This window comes from Dermacentor albipictus, chromosome 1 (assembly GCF_038994185.2).
Source record: "Dermacentor albipictus isolate Rhodes 1998 colony chromosome 1, USDA_Dalb.pri_finalv2, whole genome shotgun sequence".
Lineage (NCBI taxonomy): Eukaryota > Metazoa > Arthropoda > Arachnida > Ixodida > Ixodidae > Dermacentor > Dermacentor albipictus.
The window spans coordinates 179,363,665-179,387,400 of NC_091821.1; the positions used below are offsets into that span (position 1 = coordinate 179,363,665).

General features: G+C 43.4%; 1 protein-coding gene across 7 annotated transcripts in view; it reads right to left on the minus strand.

Annotated features, from left to right (window-relative positions):
* Positions 1-10,380: 10,380 nt before the first annotated feature.
* Mcr (macroglobulin complement-related) overlaps positions 10,381-23,736 on the minus strand; it is a 242,829-nt gene continuing 229,473 nt past the window's right edge. For all 7 annotated transcript variants that reach the window (XM_070530061.1, XM_070530075.1, XM_070530064.1 and 4 more), the window contains 6 exons: positions 22,765-22,994; positions 21,114-21,275; positions 16,850-17,046; positions 15,721-15,895; positions 15,520-15,625; positions 10,381-12,497 (listed from right to left, as the gene is read on the minus strand). In XM_070530061.1, the coding sequence (XP_070386162.1) occupies positions 12,301-12,497; positions 15,520-15,625; positions 15,721-15,895; positions 16,850-17,046; positions 21,114-21,275; positions 22,765-22,994 (1,067 nt within the window). In that variant the 3' untranslated portion in view covers positions 10,381-12,300. The remainder of the gene's footprint in view (positions 12,498-15,519; positions 15,626-15,720; positions 15,896-16,849; positions 17,047-21,113; positions 21,276-22,764; positions 22,995-23,736) is intronic.

The window sequence follows — 23,736 nt, forward strand, 5'->3', positions numbered from 1 at the left end:
CACCTGGACAATTAGGGACGCCGTAAGATAGTGCTATAGGAGCTCGTTTTGAGCGTGGGGGTTACTACTAATGCGAAACTAACACGTCCCATGCGACACAAAAGCCGGCGCTGTCCGCAACGAGTGGTACCAAAAATAAATATGACGTCATCAGCGTCGTGTATGACGTCAATAGTAATACAGAAGATGGTATAACAACGTTAATTAGCAGTAATTATGGGCAATTAATTTGAATTAAAGTTAATTAGAACGAGATAAAGAGAAATAAGGTGAGAACAAGTTAGAGTAAGGTTACTTATAAGGTGGAGTAAAATGAATTAAGGTGAATTAAAGACGATTAACGTGGATTAAGGGTGGTACAAATTAGAGCAAGGTGGATTAAGGTAGAGTTGTGAAGGCCATGTGGCAATGTATGACGTCACGTATTATGGCCGTAACTAATTAAGTAGAGCAGTCATTATGTTTCCACATTCAAATCAAGTTTCGTTCCCTCTTTGTGGGAGCACTGTCTGCGCAGCAAGGAAATGAATGCACGAATTTCCGCTGCATAGCCGCATAGCCACCGAGGAAGGTCGAATGCAGCTGCGCGACACGCCTAGTTTAATGTATTTGGTAAGGAAAGGACAAGCGATGCGAGAAATATAGCGTACTTTCATATATATCCTCGTGAATACTGTCTTTGTTAACCCTTCATAGCCTGGTGCAGCGGGGCACACAGCCATCTCAATACCTTATGGAACTCGAACATTCGTTCCTTGTACTTCGCGATGTAAGGCCACCACCACCGAAGGTCAGGATCCTTGGCCCCGCATATGTCACCGCCAATCGTGCAAAGCAACCCGAAGCTGTGCCCGAGCTCATGCATAAGTGGCCGTTTGCGACAGCGCAGTGACCATGTTCGCCTTCCATTTCTGTGCGCCACGGGAACTTGCTGCTCGGCGAGTTGGTCAAGCATATATATATATATATATATATATATATATATATATATATATATATATATATATATATATATATATATATATATATATATATATATATATATATATTGAAGTGCGTTGACATACATTAATATTAAATTATACGATTTTACGTGCCAAAGCTATGATGTGATTATGAGGCCCGCCGTAGTGGGGAGCTCCGGAAATTTGGACCACCTGGGGTTCTTTAACGTGCACCTAAATCTAAGTACCACGGGTGTTCTCGCATTTCGCCTCCATCGAAATGGGGCTGCCATGGCTGGGATTCGATCCCGCGACCTCGTGCTTAGCAGCCCAACACCGTAGCCACTAACCAACCACGGCGGGTGAAATACATTGGAAGAAAAAAAGAATAAAGTCAGGCTAGACGAAAAGCTTCGTCCTTCTTGTCGTTACTCTTTGTATACCATTTCACGGCTCTGTCACGTTGTGTGCATTGCACAGGTGTGGCGGTGGGTAGGGTTAAAGCGTCCCAATTTATTATTTACAGTCTCGATATTTACTTTGTTTATGCGAGTTTTGCAAAAGTAGCATATGCAAGTTCGCGAATTTCTACGTACAGTAAAATGTGCCACTTTTGTTTGCCTTAGCGCCCTAATAGATGTAGTCCACAAAATTGTAATAAGCCCTTTTCTTTTCGCTGTTACATCATCGTAAACTTAATGCACAGATTTTCGAAAATATTTCTAGAATAATTCTGCTGGCCTTTTGGCCAGCAGAATGTAACTTGATCTTTTAAATACATAGGACTTAACGAAAATTGATTCAGTTGCTGACGAGGAAAACAATTTCTATGTTCCCGTGTACTTAGGTAGGAGCTCCCGAGACAATTACACTTATGTTACGTTATCCCCCTCCTCGTCCTTTGGTTCAATTATTTATTATTTTTATTTTTCACTGTTTATTTCCTTCCGTTCTTCTAAGATGCGCCAACAATATCTAACAGATGGCACGCCATTCATTTGGTTTGAACAGGCAGGCATAGAAAACAAGGACACAAGAGAAACAGAAATGACAATATAAACGTCGGCTAGTAAGTGAGAAATCGCACTAGTGGATAAAAAAAATGAAAACACGAAAAACTAACCGCGAATGCTCTCGGGAAGGCAGCGCCAACCCGTAAACCATGGATACACGTTTTCAATATCGATCAGGCATGATTAATTTTTCCTTTCAAAGGATAATCCCAGTCTGCCTTACACACGTGCCACCTAAATTAAAAATATCGCAAGACTGCCGTACTGAGAAAGCAGCTGACCGACAAAAAAAAAAAAAGAATACACGCACATTTTGTGCATACCTAACATATACCTAACAAGTTCGTAGATGCCTTATCTATCTAGTTCATAAAAATTTATTTCAGTTGCGGTCGCTTTTATGTAGGACAGACCGGTCGCTGCTTCGGAGATTAAATGGGCACAAACGGTCATTGACTGGTGGAACGCCGCCTAATCTTGCGCTGAACTGTCCAGAATGCAGTTGTGCTTCCAATTTCGAACATATAGAGGTTCTGTGCAGACACAGGGATGAAGTGCGTCTTACAGTCCAGGCTTGCCATATCAGTAATTGCGGTAGAACGCACGTAAGCCAGTCTTCGATTATTTCTCACAAACAATAACTGTCATGCTTGAACCGATTACCTTTCGAGACTGAACACGGGTGCCCATGCTTGACAGGTTGGCGTTGCCTTTTCAAGAATCGAGCGCATAGTTTTCCTTCTATTCCTTCAACGTGACCTTTCAGTTGACAGCTGGCGTTTGTGTTATCCTTTTCGTTCCTCTTGCGTTTGTGCCTATGTATGTTCACAAACCAAAATAAATCCCTACCACCTATCTAGGCTTTCTGACGTTTTAAATGGTGCCAAGCTAACCATAGCCATTACAGAGACCACTCGCAGCACAGTTGGTCCTCGCAGGTTTATCCGCGATTAGGAAAAATGGGCCCGTGAAAAAGAAGGAAAATAACTTTCCTTACAAACTGTTTAGCTACGAGCGAGGTATTCGAACCACTATACCATGGCAGCTACACCTGATGGAAAGAATATTGGCATTTTGTGCAGCGAGACGCACGGGCTCGGGGTCCGCTAATCTACGAGACGCGTCCCTTTGCGCGCATGCATGGCGGAGGAATATCCGCACGGTTTTGCAAGCAATGAAACGCAATACGCGAAAGCGCAAAGTCAGCTGCGATTAAACGCACCAAGATAGCTTGAGTGTGGCGATGCAAGCTGTGCTCGATAATGAGCATGCACATTTAATTGTGCGTTCAGCGAGAGTGCTGGTGTGATATTGAATAATAAACACTAAACACTTGTTACAGGGTATGTCGATGAACGATCCGCCTCTATGCATCGCGGTTCTTAAAACATCCCATAAATAATACCACACGTAGATATTATGGGGCGTCCCGGACCAGGCTAACCAAGGCCATTGTTTAAAAAAGAATACTCGGGCCCGCTAAGGGAAGACGCGGCTGAAAATATGTTCTTGGTCCCTCTTCTATAGAGCAAAGCGCACAATTATTTGCACAGAGCATTCCAGGAAACGTCCGATTCCGCAGTATTTAAATTCCTACCTATCGCGCAATCATTTTTGTCGGCACGTTTACCGCACTTCTGCCCTTCACTGCATTTTATTGTATACCTTGCCGACATGCTCACCGCTTTGAATAATGCAGAGTGGATATTAGTTACCCTTATAAGAGTTCGGGTCGGGCATGAAATAAATGGTAGCTGGCCCATTCCGTCGTCCGACTCATCCACGCCGAGGACGTTGTTGAAGGGAGGGACTTGTTCGCATCGAGAACGAGGAATATGGGATTTATTTACAATATCTACATGAAGGGTGCAGAACGTTACACTTCATCGGTCTAGCATGACTGAAAGAAAATGCACACCAAGCAGCCGTAAACGGCTGCTCAAAAGCACTGTGTCATCCCTAGATCCCTAGGCGAGGGAAAACTGCCGTTCAACCTTCGACCAATGGCAGCGTCCAAAGTCACCGTAGCCGACGAGCCTTTGAGGGGGAGGGTTCACACACTCACTTCCGCACTTTGGTTTCACTGAAGCACCGAGGTGAGAGGGTTCTCGTAGGCAGGGGTCTTGACCCAAGCAGGCGCCTCTTGATCCCAGAGCTGACCCCACAGTCAGTAGCCGCCGCGTCTGTCCATTGACTGTGACGACTTCTGAGGCCCGTGAGAAAGCACCGAAAAACATCATTTTCCAGGAGTTATATTGCTCCAAGCAAACCGTGAAGGCGACAGCGAATCAACTAACAATACTCGGCCCGCCGAACGTGGCTAGACATGCCGGCGCCGTTGGGCTGTTGAGGCGGCGCATTGTTGTCTTTACAAAGCGAGTCGTCGCAGCGGGCTGGGAAGGGTTCGGAGGTCGATTCTCCGAAGATCACCAGCCCCCGCAGGCCGATCGTAACACCCTACACTTGGATGCTGACAACACCCAACATAGAATTGTCGGTCGAAGGAATAATACGCCAGACTCGTAATTAAAATATACACCGTAAATAATTAAGAGGTTGTTTAGTGTAATTATATGAATTATTCAATTAAGCATTTTGATTTCTCGTAGAAGCAATGGCCGCCTCATCAAGTAATTTCGATCAAGTGTTCGAATTGTGCTGTCTGTCACAGGCAATATTAAAAAAAAATTGGTGCATCAAAAAACACACACACACACACCCTATATGAAAGTCTGAATACTATACGTAGCATAAACATAAACAGCACGGGCGTAACTTTCAACTGTTTTATTCACAGCAGCCCGTGGGCATATATGGGCAAATAGAACGTGCGCAGATATATATGCGACAAGCAAGCCTGTTTTATATTTATTGATAAACATTTACTTAGAAAGGATTCACTCTAATCTCTATATAGGGGAATGGAGATAAACGAAGAGGGAAAGGTAGGGAGGTTAACAAAGGACGTGCCCGGTTGGCTACCCTACACTTGGGGAGGATAAAAAGGGAAGAACAGATAAGGAAAGAAAAATATAGTAGAGCGCTCTCAGAAGAAAAGATCCTAGGACCATGGCCTATGTATTCTTGCATGCAAAAGGCCACAAAAGCCCTTCTGCGCTTCTTGAAGGACAGTGGAGATTCCTCTGCGACTGACTGAACGATTAGGGGATTGGGGTAAGTAGAAGGGAAATGGGGAAATCAGAAACAGCGGCGAATCCCTGCCCCACATACAAAGCCCCATAGGCACTGCAGCGGCGCGAGGCTCGATCAACCGTCGTTGTTGGCATTTCATATATTACACAGTTATGTGGTACGTACCTCAGGGATCAATAGTCCAGTCGTTGTGTCGTGAACTTCTTCTCTTGTCCTTTGCGTTTTTGACTGGTTTTTTCGTTCAAATCAATATTAAGTCCGCTTCTTTTCAATCTATATGTCAATGACCTCGCCACTGCTATCCCTACTTTTACATTTCAGTACGCAGACGACACAGTTATCTTGTCTCAAGCTGCATATCATATTGACCGCAAATAAAGACGGGGACATAGGGAAAGAACACATAAACAGCACGGGCGTAACTTTCAACTGTTTTATTCACAGCAGCCCGTGGGCATATATGGGCAAATAGAACGTGCGCAGATCGCAGCAAACAAGAATACACATCAGCTTAGCGTGGTAACCAATTATTAGAAAAATCTATTTCCGATTGAAACAACCTAATGGAGGTATCGCTAACACAATCTTGGCCTTTCTTTTTTATGTGGCAAGCCTCCATCAGTTCACGAGCAGTCTGGTCATGGCTTCTCCCCAGAATCTTTATCTCCTCAAAAAGAGGTGCACAGCGACAGGCATTGCAGTGCGCAGGTAAGTGCGCCAATTCATCTTTCGTTAACTTTTGCTCATGTTCCCTGGCTCGATCATTCAGGCACCGTCCAGTCTGCCCTATGTAGGACTTGCCACACGCCAGAGGGATTTCGCACAAAACTCCTACATTGCATTTTGCATACGGCTTGGTGTGGTTCTTGCCACAACCTTGCCTTCCTTTAGGATCACGGGAGGTGCGGGGGCAGAGCCGCGCCAGCTTAAAAGGGGCTGAAAAGATAAGGGGGACTCCAAACCTGCCTGCCACCTTCCTTAGGTTGTGAGCGGCCCTGTGAATATACGGCACCACTTCAGGTCTTACGGCCATAGTGGCCGTACTATGGTGATGGTCTTCCTGTTCGAGACTCTTTACGCCATTTCTGAACCCTACACTGTTAAAAAAAAGTTTACACCCTTTGGGGCTTATCTTGTCCCACAATAAAAATCGGCCTCTGTCTTGGTTGAATTTCCTTTCTTATCGTGAACGCTATGTCACGCTGCTAAAGCGCATGCCGTTTGCGACCCGAGAATACCGGATGCACAGGGTTAAAAAAAGAAACGCGGGTAAGATAACGATTATCATTACGGGACAAGCCCCAAAGGGTGCACACATTTAAGACTGTCGAACGCGGGGGAGACAGCCGAGCAACCGTCAAATTTCTGCAACAAATTGCATGCTTTTCAGCTTTATATAACTCCCGATTAGTACAGGTTTGAGTTTTATGACCACTCCAGCTCGAATCGACAAACGCACTGCCGAGCACTCAGAATGCCCAGCGAGAGGCCAAATTTAGCTCCGATTACGTCATGCTGTTCCTCTACAGAATGATACTACAGCAAGGCGCGCGTAAAGTACGATTGCAAATATATAAGCGATAATACTATAACATGTTTTCGTTACATGCGGTTTTAGCTAGCGACGTCACCCTATGCTGACCGAATTGAAAGACGTTTCACGTCAAAATATGCAATAGACGAACGTCGCACGTCTGAGACCCTTGTGACAAGAAATCACCCAAATGCGCGCACGCACGCACGCTCACACGCACGCACGCTCACACGCACGCACGCACGCGCGCGCACACACACACACCAGAAGTAAAGCATTCACGAGTTTTCTATGGAACGTTCAGCGCACGCTCCAGTCCTTGCCCTTCCATGCCCTACTAGTAGATGGATGGCACTGCCGACAGCATGCGTCACACCTAATGCGTCTGCTGCTGTATAGCTTCTTCAGTTTGCAGGGAAGCAAAGAGCTTTCAATCTCCAGGTCGCATTGAAGTTCTGTGTTTTAAATGGGTATACTGGAGGGTCTCTGAAGATTATGTCCATGGAATTCTCTGAACTTATCCAGGAGTCGGGGTCTCTACACCACAGCGGTGCACGCCTGAGCAAAACATGTGCATACGCCGGGCCTGCGGGCAGACCCGCACATCTCGGTGAAAACAATGACGTCCTATGGGTATTCTATGAACATCCACTGCCAGGACATGGCTATCCTAGGGGTGTCGAATACGTCCTGTGGACGTCCCTCAGCTTGTTTGGCCGCACTGTCTGTGTCCTGCGGACATCCCTTGCGTGTTCGGGAGAAACATTATGCACATGCTGCGTACATTTTACGGGCACATGCCAGGGCTTTTTGCAGTGTTTGCCATAGTGCTGATTACAGTCACAGCACACGCTGTGCGACAGATGCAACGGGCATAGTGCCCACACATCAACGACAGACACATTTTGTGCCCACGTTACGTGTGCACGCATGTGTGCGGATGTGCAGCCTACGTCCTCATTCTTCTAGGCCTTCTGCCAAGCAAATGTACCCAATTGAACTGACTTGTTCAAAGTAAATTTTCGCTAAAAAAGTTGTAAAATACGACGTACACACGAGCTGCAGGCACGGTAGCTTCGGATTGTAATTTCAATATGCGAGCAAACATAATTATGTTATGAGGAAACTCGGACAAAGCCTCAACTGGAGGACAAATATTCACGTGCATGTCAGAGGTCCATGTGGGATAACCTTGGGCAATAGACGAACGTCGCACGTCTGAGACCCTTGTGACAGGAAATGACCCAAATGCGAGCGCACGCGCATTTGGGTCATATGGTAGCATATCCAAATGTAGCGATTCCTTCTCCCCCATGCTAATGCTTTTTGGCGCTTTTCGCGTTCGTGAGTGGGCGCGTTCGACGCTCCGCCCCAGGCAGAGGGTCACGAACGCAAAAGGCATTAATTAGCATCTGGAAAAGGCATCGCTACAAAATCATGGCCCTGGTCCATGTGCGATATTCCTGGGACGTCCGCAATAGAATATCCCAAACTGCTCGTTCAGCAGATGTCCTATTTGTATCTGAAATGGTGCATAAACATTGGGACACGATTCAGTTGTCCTATGGATGAAATGTTTTCACTGGGATGCCGAGTCCTTTAAAATAAGAAATGTGCGCAGCTTGCACTAGTGGTGCAAGCCTGGAGTCCAACAGCGGAGCTTGTGATCACCTAGCTTTTACGTAGCTTGCCTAAGTTGTTTGTAGGTTTTGAGAGATTATGCCAGGTTTTGCTAACTTGTTGGTAAGCTTGGCTAAGTTGTTTCTAGGTTTTGCGAGGTTATACTAGGTTTTTGTCTCGGCAGGAAGCTCTTGCTGGAAGTTTTGGAGCAGTCGCAGGCCGGGATCACTTTCTCGCCAACGTCGAGCGTTCAGGCGCCGTTAAGAACGGCCAGCTGCAGTGCAAGTTTGCCACCCCGTTACAAGTAGGGCAGCAACATTCCGGGAGCGTCGCCGCCAACCTCTAGCCACAGCGTGACTAAATCGACTTTGTGTCGGGGAACAATATGGGCATCCCCCACTCTCTGTCGCTTCAGCTAGGATGCGTTCGATGAAGCAGGCTTTGTGCGCAACGCGACAAAGCAGACCTGATCTCCTACGGGCGGGGGAGCTGCCGCGGGAACGCCGACGGACACTCCACGCACCGACCAAGACGCAAGACGACGCGCTACCCGGAACGGCTCCGAGTTCTATGAAATTCGTGTGGTGTCGGTTTCGGACCGTAAACACCTGTATGTATGCGTGTGTGTGTAAACCGTGCCGCGGAGAGGCGGCTAGTTTGCGATGACTAAACGAACGTTCGCATCCCCTTGTATCGGGAGAGGACCGAGTGTTTAAAAACCGCTGTTGTGCGGCTGCTCAGGACACTCTCTCTCATGCAGTCATGTTAGACTGATATAAATACTGTAAATAAACCGATATTCCTCGTTCTCGATGAGAAGCAGTCCTTCCCTTCATCAACGTCCTCAGCGTGGATAAGTTGGATGATGGCATGGGCCAGCTACCTTCCAATTCATGCCCGACTCCAATCTTGACAACGGATCACGAGCGATGGGATTGAGCCCCCAATCCTGACAGCGCCAACTCTCACATTCCCTGGACTGAAACTCGAGATCCTCGACTCGGCGTCACCTCTTCTCAGCCGCAGCTTCAGCGCGGTGTTCTGGATGAGCTCGGCGGCGACGCATCACTTCTTGCTTGGCAATACGGTGCTCTTCCTGGTACACTGCTTCTTCTTCGAGCGTCCGGACTTTCTTTGGTCTTCCTATCGCAGCAGCACACACGCATGGAGTAGAGGAGGCGAGAGGTGTGTCGCCGCACCGGCTATTCCGACCTTTTACTCGCCTGTGACGTCACGACTCCACCCTACGCGTGTGGGGTGGGAGGAGTTTACATGGCTCGGAGCTCTAACGCTCCACAGTGATCAACACCTACAGATGCCATGGCCTTCCAGCGGCCACAGAGACTGACCTGCTGTTCCCAGTGTGTCCACAGCTCCCTGCGCTGCAAAGCCTGCTGGAGTTTATAAGTTCCACGGGAATAGACACCCTATAAGCGCCCGCTACAACGCTGGCAACATTACTGAGGACTGCCACCTGTCGCGCATAGTGGAGTCTATTAGGCCACATCCTCCCTCTTTCTCTATCATCTTTCACTACCCACTCCCTCTCCCCTGATGACGCTTCGCCGTGTTGCCCGACAGGTTGGAGAATCAAGCGTCCTTCCTTTCCTTAGATCACTATCATCCGGTGTTTGCTAGGCAACACGAGGCAGCGCACAGCTGGGCCGAGTTTTCTGGCAACGCTCTATGCCGCGCGGAACTTCGGCTTAAACAGCTTTGCTACTAAAAGTGGCACGAGTAAATTTTTTTTTTTCGCCACATTCTCTTTCTGTCCTCTTGCTCCTCTGCAGTCCTCTCTGCTGCTTTCTTATCGGTCTTGAAAGTATGTTGCATTTGCTTGTGATAACTCTGCCCTAATTGGTTGAAATTTTGTTTGTAAGTGCACTCTTGACTGATGTAAGAACACCAGTGTGCACAGTACAAGTCACATATAAAGAAGCCATTTTTTGACCCAAGTGGTGGCTCATTTAGCTTTTTCAAATGAGTTACAAATAGTTTGGTAAACTACGCACTCACAACCTACTTTCAGGCCAATAGTGTGGTTGCATTAACACAGGAACCTGTGCAGCAGCTTCCAATTGTAGGTCTCAAAATTAGAGTCGGAGGGAAGTACAGGCACAGTTTATCTCTCTGTATTTACAGTATTTCTTTTTGGCAAGACAGCAGGATGAATAATACAGTGCAACATGTTCAGGCTTCCGTGAAATCTGCCCTGTGTTATTGCTTCAAGGTATCCTGCACGACTTAGTTTCATGGGGCATTTGAACAAACAATACCCTGCTCCCCCCACTCTTGTCTTGTTGCAGCTTCCCAATGTCAATTTTTATATTGACAGTGCAGCAATCCGACACTCAGTTTCACTCCGGTTCAGCATGCTATTTCATGTCATTTTTCAGTAAGATGCACTTAACCAGTGTAACAAGTGAGCAAGTTGGCAGATGTGTCACATTTGAGGAGTAGAACATTTGAGAAAAAGCAACAGCCTTCAAAGACTGCTCTTACTGCAGAAGGAAAAACAATCCTGGGCAAGTTAAAGGAGGACTAGGATCTTCTAAAGCCTCCTCAAAAGGTTGTGATATTCAAGTTGTTGTTTGCTGTAAAAAACATGTTTAGATACTGTCAGACAGGAGTGTAGGCAGATGCAACGGGGGGGCTGCTGACAATACTTCCAAAATGATGGCAGTTTTAATTATTCAACTTGGGAACTCTGGTTCCATGAGGGTATAACTCCTGCAGTGATTTCTAAGCACATACATACCTGTATGAGTTATGTGCAGACCTTGCAAAACGCTGTACCAACAATGTTCAGTTTGTCACTGGAAAAACTGTATGTAGGAATAATTTACTCCACACAAAATGTCACACAAATCTGAGACAATACGCTTGACCTGTCTCCAGTGAATGTTATCACCTGAATCACAGTGTCCCTTCTGTGAAGTTAATTTTACACATGATGACTATTGCTTTCAGATTGTCAAAAACAAAATGAAAGGATAAACACAACTACAAATATCATATACAACAATATGTGATGTAGAACTTTGTAACTACGTCACATACTATCCACTGTGCAGAAGCATGTGACTGCCAAGGAGAATAACTGATCATTCAAACCATGTCAAACACCCTTAGTCATGATGGCAATCTTCTGCCCATTTATGCTAGATGCCTTAATCATTGTCATGCACTGTACATAAAAACCATGCACTGTGCCATTTTTCACTCATTGTGAAGAAAGCTCCTTTGTGGGAGCTGAAACCTTAAAGCAATTTTAAATCCTTTCTTCGGATGTACTCGTCGCTTCTTTAGAAAAAAAAATCACCATCAACATTGTCCTCTAGCAGATGGGATGTTCAACAACACTGCTGGAAGTTTATGATTATAAAAAATGCTGCATATGAAAAAGAATGCAGATAAACAAGCACTCAACACATACACACAAAACTCTTGCTTAGATATGTCAAACTCTGATGACTACTACTAGATGTTCACAACAGATGAATGTTAAAGTAAAAGTTGGCTCTGATGATCACATGAAAAAAATAATGGAAAAGAAACAATGCTGAAAAGCAGATGAATGCTTAAAGTTACGAACCTAAAAATCACAAGTAGCTGCCAATTTCTGTATCCTGTATGCCATAATTTAAAAAAAAAAACGTATGGACAGGAAAGGCGCCTATAAAAACTGTGTTGACTGACCGGTGCCTTTTCCCATGGGCAGCTTTGCTGAGCCAAGCAATATGCGGTCTACACTTGCAACAGCACATACTGAACTAGCCCCCCATACCACACTTCAGTGATGAAGCCTTCAACCTGCCTCCAAACAGAATGCACCAGGCAGATGGCGGGACAAAAAAAAAAGCATGAGGAAAGTGAGGCTGTGGCTTTGCAGAGCCAGCCCCAACAGGAAACCCATAATGTGCTGCACAATGAAGTCCTGACTGAAGCAGACTGCACAGCTGCTGTGGCAATGTCCTTGTGATAGTTTGTTCTTGTTGCTTGAGAAAAATAACTGTCACAGCACCACAACGGCCAGCTATCCTTTGGAGAGATGCCTCCAGAGCACTGTCAGAAGCACAGTCAGAGACAGCACAGCTTGCTCTCGATCCAGGTGAAAAGATGAAGGTGCAGCATTGAACACCGGGCAGTATGGGCACTGGTAGGAGCCACACACATGGCAGATGCTGAGTGCGTACAAGTTGTACACTTCAAACATAGTCTCATTGAACCGCTCTGAAAATAAAAGGAAGGAGCGAAGTGCAATATAGTACAAGTATAATACACAGAGAAAAGCAAGACATCTGATACAGAACAGTTACGTATCTTCAGTCAAATGAGGGGCACATTGAGTCTGCATTGAAAATATAATAATAATAATAATAATAATAATAATAATAATAATAATAATAATAATAATAATAATAATAACTGACTTAAGTTTATCATACTGGAAATCAGTGCTAGTACTGTCAGAATTATAGAAGGACCACTCACCAGGCCCCGTAAGAAAATGTTTGTCATACACTAGAAGGTTTAAAGCACTGTCTGGGAGGTATCCTACTGCAAGGATCTCTAAGTATGGTTTAGCAGCAGCCAAGATGGAAGCAAACGAAATCTTGCAAGGGGTCATGGTGTGAAGAGGCAAGCTACACTTGCTGCAGCAGAGGTCTCTCTCACTGTCTTGACCAGCACCTTCAAGTGACGTTACTCTCCTGCCTACTGCCACATGTAAGCTGACAGCGCAAGTGATGTTTACATCACCACTCCCACCTTTTGTTTCTTTTCCCACTCCTTCCTCTTTTTGTTCCCATGCGTATTAACAGCAGCAGTGTTGCATGCTCTACATTTGACAGGAATATCCTAGCAAGTTGCTCATGCTGTTACTGCTGAATGTGTGCAGCAGGCATGACACATATGACACGGAAGTGTGTGAAGCTATTTCTGATGGTGGGGTGAAGTGTCTTCTCTGAGAAAACGTAGTAGGCTTTCGTTTGCACATATGGCAGTTTTATGGCATATAGTGGTGCAATACCTTGCAGAAACAACCATCACTACATGATCTATACTCCGTGCTTGTCTGTCTGTGATGCCAAAACCTGGTGAGGGCCCCTTTAAGAGCATGGAGAAAAAAATGTAAGTGTACCCCATGAATTCTAGAGAATATCCAACTTAGGCAGAGAGTTCAGAGACAAATTGCGAGTTGCTGTTACTGTACTTGATTATGGCAATCATAACTAAGTATGTAAAGCCCAGTGCATTTTCAATGTGTACGCCAATGTGCATGAGTGCCCCTATAGAAGACGTGTTCTACACTCTAATTTACTTCTAACATAGTGCCCATGTATACAGGCAAGGCATAGTTAAATATTCTGAAAAATTGCTATAAAGTAATGAATATTAATGAACATTATATTTTGCCTTATGTAGACTGTATTCCTAACGCAACACAATATGGTTGCTACATAGTGTGTTTAATTAACCTTTTGGTTTAACACAAGTATTAAGTTGTGATGAATACTTTTACTGTACTTTTGAATGATGAAATATCATCCTGACTGAAGATGGCCATTCTTGTAGCAACCAACAAAAGAATAATCTGTTACAAACGTTCACCTTTATGTGCACAAGTGCTGTTGAGTGCACATAAAGGGTGTGCAAATGGTAAATTTTGAGACCAAATTGAATATGAATCAAACAGGGCAGGAATGCACACCTGTCTGCTTTCTCCTCCTACCACGCACGTCCATGCGTGGGCCATGCGCCGTATCTTGGAGGTAATAATCTCTGTGCGGCAAGTGCAAAGTGCGAGCCAAGACGTTTGGTACCTTGATGAGCATCACGTTCCTGCGCGTCTAGTGTTGGTGATCATGTATTATCAGGTTTCTGAGTAATGGGGCGAAGCACTCACTTGCGTTGTGACAGCGAGTTTATGGTCATCAGTTGAGATCTGCTCATGCATGACTGAGCGCATGTGACACCGATAAAACTGCAAAACTTACTTCGTGTAGCGGTCTGTATGCCGTGACTTTTCTTCTACTTCTTTTTTGTTGTTTGCTCAGAATGAATATCCACATTCTCTTACACTTTTGTTTTTTAATTTGTGGGTGCTGGCTACGGGCAATAAGTGCGGCCAGCAATGGCGTTCAAGCATTACAGCGTTGCGAGACATGACACATGCAAATTTCAGATGTCGTGAGCCACATCAATGCATTGCTCTCGGCGCGATCTGCACCACACGCGCTGGTGCTCATAACCATGCTATTATGGCCCGACCTTCTCACAATTTGTTTAAAAGTGCTTACTAAACAGAGGTACTATCCATCAGGAATGCTATGGGAATTTGTGAAATGGTTTATATTGCTGAAATTTTAAAATTTCGAATTAACGAAATTCGCGATTTAACAAAGTTTTTTGCTGCAAGTACAACTTCGCTATATTGAGGTTCGACTGTATTTGCAACAGTACTGCACAACTTTTTACTGATGCTCGTACAATGTTGAAAAGACAGAAGGAAAGCTCCTAAACTTACATACTGTGTCAGCAAGTTTTCCTAGACTTTTTTTCTTTTATTTACTTTAGTACTGTTCTAAGCCATCACAACTTCCGAATGTGTACATCTGGTTATGCCATACACCAATGACCCCGTGCTCTTATTTAATAACTATACAAGTTTGTCCATGGTTTAGCCACAGAGTAGTTATTTATTTGTTTACTTATTTGTGAGACCCTCAAGGTACACAGTTGTACACTGCAGATGGGAGGGGTGAGAATACATTGCAAGAGTAAAAAATACAGGATTACAGTGTTATTTATCTACAGAGGAACACTGAGTTTGCTGAATAAACTGATGGAACTTGACTGGGCAGAGTGATGAAGGCTACTCCTTCAAGCACTGTCAGATTTAGGTCTAAAATGGCTTAACAAATGTAGGCAAGGTCACAGTTGACACTTTTTCCATGTTTCCGAAATACTTCTGATGTTTAAATGTCAACCAAAACATTTTCAAATAATGCAACGCTCTGTGAATGTTGCTCTTCTGCAGTGTCCTTTCACAAAACTCATGTGTACATCTGCGTAGTATGCTGCATGGAAAACAAAAATCTGAATTCACCTGAATTCGATAGCTTCTATATTCACTGGAGAGTTGGAACAGAGTGGGCCAAGTTTTAAACTTCAATTGAGTAAACCAGAAAGTGCATATTATTTAATTATTGTAAGCCAATTGTGCTACAACTAAGAAAGAATAAGTACCTACCTGGTGCATAATAGTCATAGACACGAATCGAAATGAACCGTGTCATGTTGGCAACTGGGTACCAGCGTTGGGCAGTAAAGTTGACACAGATGGGCGATGTGTCAAGCTAGAAACAACAATAAAAAAATTGATGAGTACATGCACTTACCCTTAAGGAAGCTGAAAGAAACAATCAAGCTTATGTTCTTTAAAGATACACACATAATCAAAGTAGATTTCAGCCTTCTTTTCTTCATAGCGAGCTTCCCGGAGGTTGCGTACGGCTCCAGACTGCACATATGCATCCAATGTCTGCTGCTGAATGTAGTAACCTGAAGGCAAGTTGACTTCAAGTACAGCCATACCACTCCTGGGGCTCTCTTCAGTACGAATCCAGCTGCAGTGAACAAAATAGAACATTTGCTAACACATGGCTGCACTAACACACAGGTTAAATATATTCACCTTAACAAATATCTCAGAATTCAATCCTAAATCAAGCATTTGGTGCTACTGGAAATGCTTTATGTTATTCAAGCAGAAAGTTGATAGACGTCCACCAAGATTCACAATGGTAAAGCATTTCTTCGGAACACTGTATTAATTTATTTGGTAGAAAAAAGTGCTGTACCAGTCAACAAACAGAAAAATCAAATACCGTTTTTCTGGTGCTCATACTATGGTGCTGTGTCAAGAGTGTGGTGTCCAGGATTTCAAACTAATTTTACGTATTTGGGCTCTTTCTTGTGCAGTTCTCAAAGCTTGAAAGGTTCAGGTCTTGGTTCTTTTAGAATGCAATGTAATCCTTTTTTATCGATAAGAAATTTACTGGTTCTTGTCAAAACACTGCTGAAAGTGTAATTCACCAATTCTGCTTAAATACTAAGGAGATAGAATGTAAAAGCAGTACAGTAAAACCTCGTTAATACGCAGTTGGCAAGCAACGTGGATCAGATGCGCCGTTATATACAGACCATTTCTCAGCCTCAGTAAAGTTCTCTGAGCTCAACCCCTCGGTGACGTTCTCCAATTATGGTGCGCAGGTGTGCATTGATTGTGTTACCAGACCCTCCATACAAGCTGGTTTAGTCTGCTCTTGTGTGTTGCATGAGGAAAGTGTGCGACATTTCCCCGATTCCACACTTGTATGCCCCGAAAAAGGAAGTAAATACCAAGCACTAACCGCCTGGCATGCGTTGAGAGACTATGGCTTTAGCAGTCAGCCAATACATTAGGTTCAATGGAGACAGGGTGGGGGGATTCATTGGGAGTATACTTAAACCGGAATTACACTATAAGCAGGTACGCATTTACGAAGTTTTACTGTAGAAAATGATAGTGACGAGCTTGCCTTTGACACGACCTAAATGAGACATGGGAGCTGTTCCTCCCATATGAATACTGGCGAATGTTCAGCGCAAATGCAGGCACTGGCGGTGGCGTGACCAAATGCCTCCAGGTGTCTACATTGTACTCCATGTGCAGCTGGACAATGGCCAGACCGGTGCCTTGCGCTTTCACAATGATTACACCCCATGCATTGGGTATCTGCAAGAAAACAAGACAATGAAGCCACATTTTCTTTTTAATAGGATATAATACATCCACATTTTGTTAAAAATACGAACTGCTACTTCTACAACAGAACCTTACCAATTGTGAAATATCTTGCAATAGATGAGGAGAATAGTTATTTATACTTAAGAGCTGCTGAAAAGTCGATCATGAATGTATAGTTAACAGAACCGACTGTTTCAAGCTTTACAAAAGTCAAAAGACCTTTTCCTGTACTGACAGCAATTACTTGGGGAATTCTTCGAATATTAGTGAGACATCTCCAGACCAAGCGAAAATAATGTTTCATGTCTCTATAGTACTAGCAAAATGCAATTATATATTAATCATGTAGTAACCTTAGTCAGTCTGATAGGTTCTCGTATTATATGTGACTAGGGTAAATTGGCATCAGTATTCGACTACTCTTCACAAGTAAACCTAATAACCTTATAACAGCTGTCCACAAGACAGCGCCTATATTGTTCCTAATTAAAAAAATTGTAATTACACTATGTTCATAGCAATATTATTTTAAAAACAAATAAAAATGGAGAATTCTTATTCTACCTGTAAATTATACATATAGCACTGCAGCTTGTGCCACATGTCTAAACAAATGCTCAGGCATAGTGCCCAGATTTCCTCAGAAGAGTCTGAAAGGAATATACAAGTATCCTATGTTGTGGTTTAATAAACACTTTCTTTCGTCCTGACCTACTGCCCCCACTTACACAAAGAAAAAAGGTTGTGTGATGTCAAATCAGGGTTAAAAAAAATAAATTACGGGGTTTTACGAGCCAAAACTATAACCTGATTATGAGGCACGCCGCAGTGACGGACTCTAGAAATTTGGACCACCTGGGGTTCTTTAACGTGCACCTAAAGCTAAGTACATGGGTGTTTTTTCATTTCGCCCCCATCAAAATGCGGCTGCCGTGGCCGGGATTCGATCCCGCAACCTCATGCTAGGCATTAGCGCAATACCATAGCCACTAAGCAACCACGACGGGTTCAACTCAGAGTATTGACCCTTCGTACATGGATGCCAGCTCAGCTCACTCACACATACTAAGCTGCTGCTCCATTTCAAGAGTCTTCCCAAAAAGGAGTTACTGTTTGTTGTCATCGTATGTTGTCTGCATGGCAGAAAAGTTCCTTGATCCTTTTTCTCATGATGAAATAAATGCAATAGATGCAAATGCAGTTATAACTTTTGAAGTTATAAAAAATATTATGTAACCACTAACTTTCCAGACCCATTGACACCCTAGTTTTCTTATACAGTGAGCAGCAAATGTTTTCGAAGCATGGGTGGCACAATATGTATATTTCTTTGTGTCTTTTCATTGCTAGGCTTGGACTTCAGGCAAGCAATGTACAGGGAAGTATTATATGTACCTCTTGTATAATCTATTTTGAAAGACATTTGTTGCTGAAATTTGTCATAATCTCTCTGGGATGAGTTGAGCAGCGAGCCAGCGCATGACAGTCACCAGAAGACCCATATGCCCTGCAACATAATATGCAATCCCACATATGCCAAAAATATGGGGAGCAAATTAGGAATATCACAAACATGCATACTAACTTGCAGATATTACTTTTCTTTCCTCAAATTATGTGCTGTAGTCAATAAAATGCTTGCCCCTTATTTCTGACATAAAAATATGAACCAAATTACAGCACTATTTCTAGCAGTGGTGCCACATGCATGCTTTGAATTTGTAGCACTGCCTTCATAGCCATTAAATGTTGTTTGTAAATTAACACGACACTATCTTATGCTTAAATATGTTTTGCTCATTAGTGATTGAGACTGATGCTCTGAAATGTTTATTTCAGCAAAATAATCACTGACATATTTATCCCCTTCTATGTACCTGCCATTAGGTGAACAGTGCTTATGCCATCATTTATGCCAAGCCTGTAAAGCATGGGTGAAGCCATCTCTTGACATCATCTTGAAAATTACCTTCACTGCCTTAAGTACGCCCTGATTTTTGTCAAAGGATGCCTTTTCAGGCCCTTGTTTACTGTGGGTACAAAAATAAGTCGCAGGAGGTGAGGCTTGGATGGTGCAGGATCTTTATGATTCGGTAGCCAGAAATTGGGTCGATGTATTGGCAACATGGGCACTTGTGTCGTCATAGTGCAGTTTGCACTTCTGCATGAGTTTTGGTATTAATAGGGTGTGTTCACCCATCAATGTCTCCATAATACTTCTGTAGCAGTCAGTGCTATTTACTGTCTGGCCATAATGAACCGAGTGGGTGTACACCATTCCCTTGTGGTTGAAAAATGCGACAACCTCATCTTGTTGGGTGATCTTTGCCTTCTAGCCTTTTATGGGCGAACCTGTCCCTTTTCTACCTAGTGAGTGCTTTGGCATTTTACCTCTGGGTCATATATAAGTACATACAGGTCTCATTTGAAGTAATAGTGGTTATCCACCAATCTTAACTCCTCAATGCACTACTTCCTGTCCAAGCAAACATTTACACAATTTTCTTGTCAGACTGGAGTAAGCAGGTGAGTGATCCATCATGCACAAACTCCAGACAAATAAACATGTTCTTTTCAAAATTTCATGGGTGCTTCCTACTAAAACCTGCAGGTAGTGGGTGTACTGTTAAACAGCAAAACATCCATTGGCTTTGATCAGGAGCATTGATGTGTTGATGGTTTCCTTGAGCCACTGAAATCTGGTTCCACAGGATATAACGTCTCCACCAAATGCACGACTTGAATCAGCATAAATATGAGCTTGGTTCCTCACAAGCTAGCCATGGTTCACAACCTGAACAACTAAAGGCAACAAAGTACTACCTAGCATTCAAATGAGTAGTGCTACTGCCGTATTTGAGAGAAAGTGATGTGACTTCTCGTGGATATGAATTGAATAGCAACATTACCAGCAAACATTTGACAATGGCACATTGAGCATGCAGCATTAGACCCAGTCTTAGTTTCTATTGAGCATTCACAGTATTATTGGATTGAAACATCTGTTGAACTAACAGCCTATTGGTACTGATCAGCAAGTGGACTATGAATTCTGCTGAGATTTTCATCAGAGCATGAAAATAGATGAGTCGTCGCTGCGTGGTGGTCTATAAAAGCCTCTGTAACATTAAAAAAAAATAACTGCCACGAGAATTGTTGATAGTGCATGCAAAAAATTTGCATACACTAAAGAACAGCAGTACCAATGTTCACATGTGCAGAATTCAGTAAGTATCGTTGCAGGTTACATACACAGAATACCTTCTGGATTTAATGCTGTGCTTTACGTGGCTTGTGTAGCTACTACAAAACGTAAGTGCCCAAGCCATCTGCTTTGATCAAAGTTTACTCTTTCTACTCACTTGTTGCGACAGAAATAAATAAATGGTAACACAAGCTCTCGCACAGCCTTATTTCACTTCGAGGACAAACTATTAAACATATTTTGTCACCGTTATTGAGATAAGTTGCCCCTTTTGATGCTAACAGACCTGACAAAAGATTCCATCGTTGCTGCAAAAAATGCTTGATTTCAATTTATCAGATGGCACCACAGCATTTATCATTGGCCATGGTTCAGTAATGCCTGAACGCTCCACTAAAAGCCTCCTTGAGGGCATGCCTGTCCAGGGCCACTTTATGTGCAATTAAACAAATGGTCATGACACTATGTCAAAACATTTCTTTCCTGCCCTCACGTTAAAGGCCAGAAACACACATCTGATTGTTTATGAAAAATGAAATCAGATACAAGTGTTCCACACTGTTCAACTGTTAAGCATTGCAAGGTGCCTAACTTTCTCACTAGGATTGAGTACAATAAGGAAGGAGGTGCAACCCGTACTACTGGTGTTCTTGGAAATTTGGCAGCGTTGCAACTTAATGACTTGTTGCATTAACATCACACATGTGCCATTTTGAAGGGAGCTATACATGTGCCACACTGCAGGTCTTCCCTAGCCTTCACTATAACATGCTTACTCACTCACAACCTTTCACTTTAACTCAACAAATACACCCAAAAAGGTGGTCCAGGTAAACTAATAAAAACTTACAGACAGTGTCTGCAACTTGGACAAGTTTTCCTGCCCAATGTGAAGCTCTCGTGTGAAGCCTGGTGTTGAAGGGGCCTCTACAGTGACTTTGATGTCAGTGACATCACGTGAGCGAGACTGGATTGAAAACTCTGTCAGAGCTTGCATGGCCAAAAGTGTGTCCTGAAAAAGGCAAAAACTACAGTTCATAACTGCAAACTTGTTAAAAATTAGAGAAGTAACTCAGTGCGCCCTTAACACTGCCAATTGAAAATGGCCACCCTTACGGTGATAGCATCTGGAAATACAGTCAGCTTCTGCTAATTCGACCCCAACAGGAACAATGAAATTAAATGAATTATCCAATCAGTTGAATAAGATGCAGAAAAAATGCCAATACCCACCACTGATTCATTGGTGCCAAAAAACGTGCACTCGCCAAGAATAAAATAAAAATAAAGAATATGTTCTTTATTTTTATTTTATTCTTGGCGAGTACACGTTTTTTGGCACCAATATGTTTCCTCGCCAGTTGAGTTTTCGTCGAACACTTGACCACAGATTCATTTGTCAGTATATGCCCGATTCTAACATGCCCCTGAATCAAATGGGCGACCATGTTCTATTTGTCCAAAGTAGAAGAATATCGTAGAAATGACATTAAAGCTCCTAAACGAAGCAGAGATATAACACACACACAATATTTTAGAAAAAAAAATTAAGACTAAGTTGCACAATGGTTGCCAGGGTCTTCTATAATTAGCTTCTCCGCAATACATCCGTGTTATGCGGTAAAGCATACAAGTGCTGTGCAGGTGGTTTTTGTTCATCCAATTGCATCATGCAGGCAATTTTCGACCTATTTGCGTGCGTGTGTGTGTGTGTGTGTGTGTGTGTGTGTGTGTGTGTGTGTGTGTGTGTGTGGAGGCGGGGGAGAAAGAATGAAAAAAGAAAAGGTCTGCATTGAATTGGGCAAATACCGTAATCAGACATTGTGAGCTATGAAAATTGCTTGAAAATATTCCTAGGGCATGCTGAAAATAGGCGTTTCTAATGGAAGATAATGTCTGTTCAGCGCACTGACTGATCCCTAAGATCCGCCGAGAAAGACACTGTCACTAAAGGGGTTGCTACTGGGGTCACCATAGGGGTCAGGTGCAAGCATGCTGACTGGCCTAGTTCGAATTATCTGGTGAAGACAAATTTTAGGATTGAAATAACAAAAATTTGAGCCCATAGAAATGGATGGGCACCAGCTGGGACCATTGGTTGGGATCGAATTAACCAAAAAATCTAATTAACCAGAGTTAAATTAACGGAAGTCTGCTGCAGCAACACTTCATCACGCTTCCCTACATTCACAGTAACAACAAAACTATGTATGTAGTGAAACAGGCAAGAAATGGAAGGCCTAGTATTCTTTGTGTATGGTGTCACTTGCACCTTGCACTCACATTACAACAAACAAGAGTCGGCATTCACAGCATTTACAAATAATGTGCCATCTGTGAGACTAGCCCAGATTATTTCTGTCGATTCAAGCTGCTGCTTCGTTTTGGTTTCATCAAAGCACTTTATTTTCTGTGCATTGAGTCAGATGCTTCAGCGCTGAGCTGCTTTAAAATGCATAACTGGTGTGTAACATGCAAACTAGGAGTGTGAAAATTCTTACTTGAGTTGAGGCCCAACCACCATACGAGAGGCGCTGTGAATTCAGCCATTCCACAATCTCCTTCTGAACCACTGCCTGTCGTGCCACATGCACCAGTAGGCCATAGGCTGTGGTCTCCACATTGGATGCATCGTAAATGTAGGGAAGTCGGGGGTGCAGGTAAGGTTTGTTGTTTTCTATCACCACTGTAGGTGCGGGCAGTTCAGTACGAGACCAGTACCTCATGCCACCTGCAAGCAAACACCAATACCTACACTTTGGGGGAAAAAGTTGCAGCAGCAAGAAAGACAACTGCATTATGTGGCTGCAGTTATTATCATACGCGTCGGTTCTGGCACTACCCACAGTCTACTGTGAACATAACATGTCGATTTTATTATTGAAGTGCAAGCACATGCTAGATTGAATAATACTGCATAATCTGTATAAATATAGATTTCATTGAAAGTAGCAAAAGTATAAAGTAGAGACACGCGCATGTGTGCATGTGTATCACAGGGTCACAGAAAGGAAAGGCTTAACTGCCATCCAAAACAAAAGTAGCTGGCCCAAATGTGTCTGCTTTGTAATGTTTGCTGTGTTTACTTGATGCCACATGTGCAAATATGCCGCTTACCCTGTGAACCACCGAGATCCTATAAACATCTAGGTATGACCCATTAGCTCACATCTCAACATAACATCTGAAGGACGTCCTACTAACATGTAATATTTAGCAAAATCAAGTAGCCAATGGCTTATCGACGTTAATTCTACTTTAGAATTAAACTCGGACATCACATACTGATGTTGTAGAGATGTACATGCTACGCCCTATCAGTTGGCTGCATTTTAAGTTTTCTTGAAGATTTAAGATGTATCGGGTAGGAGTACAGGGTGTCTACCAAGCTGACATTTCCAAATTCCCTGAGTTTTCCAGGTTTTCCCTGAGCACTTTTGCTAAATTCCCTGAATGAGCCAGAACTTTGTTTT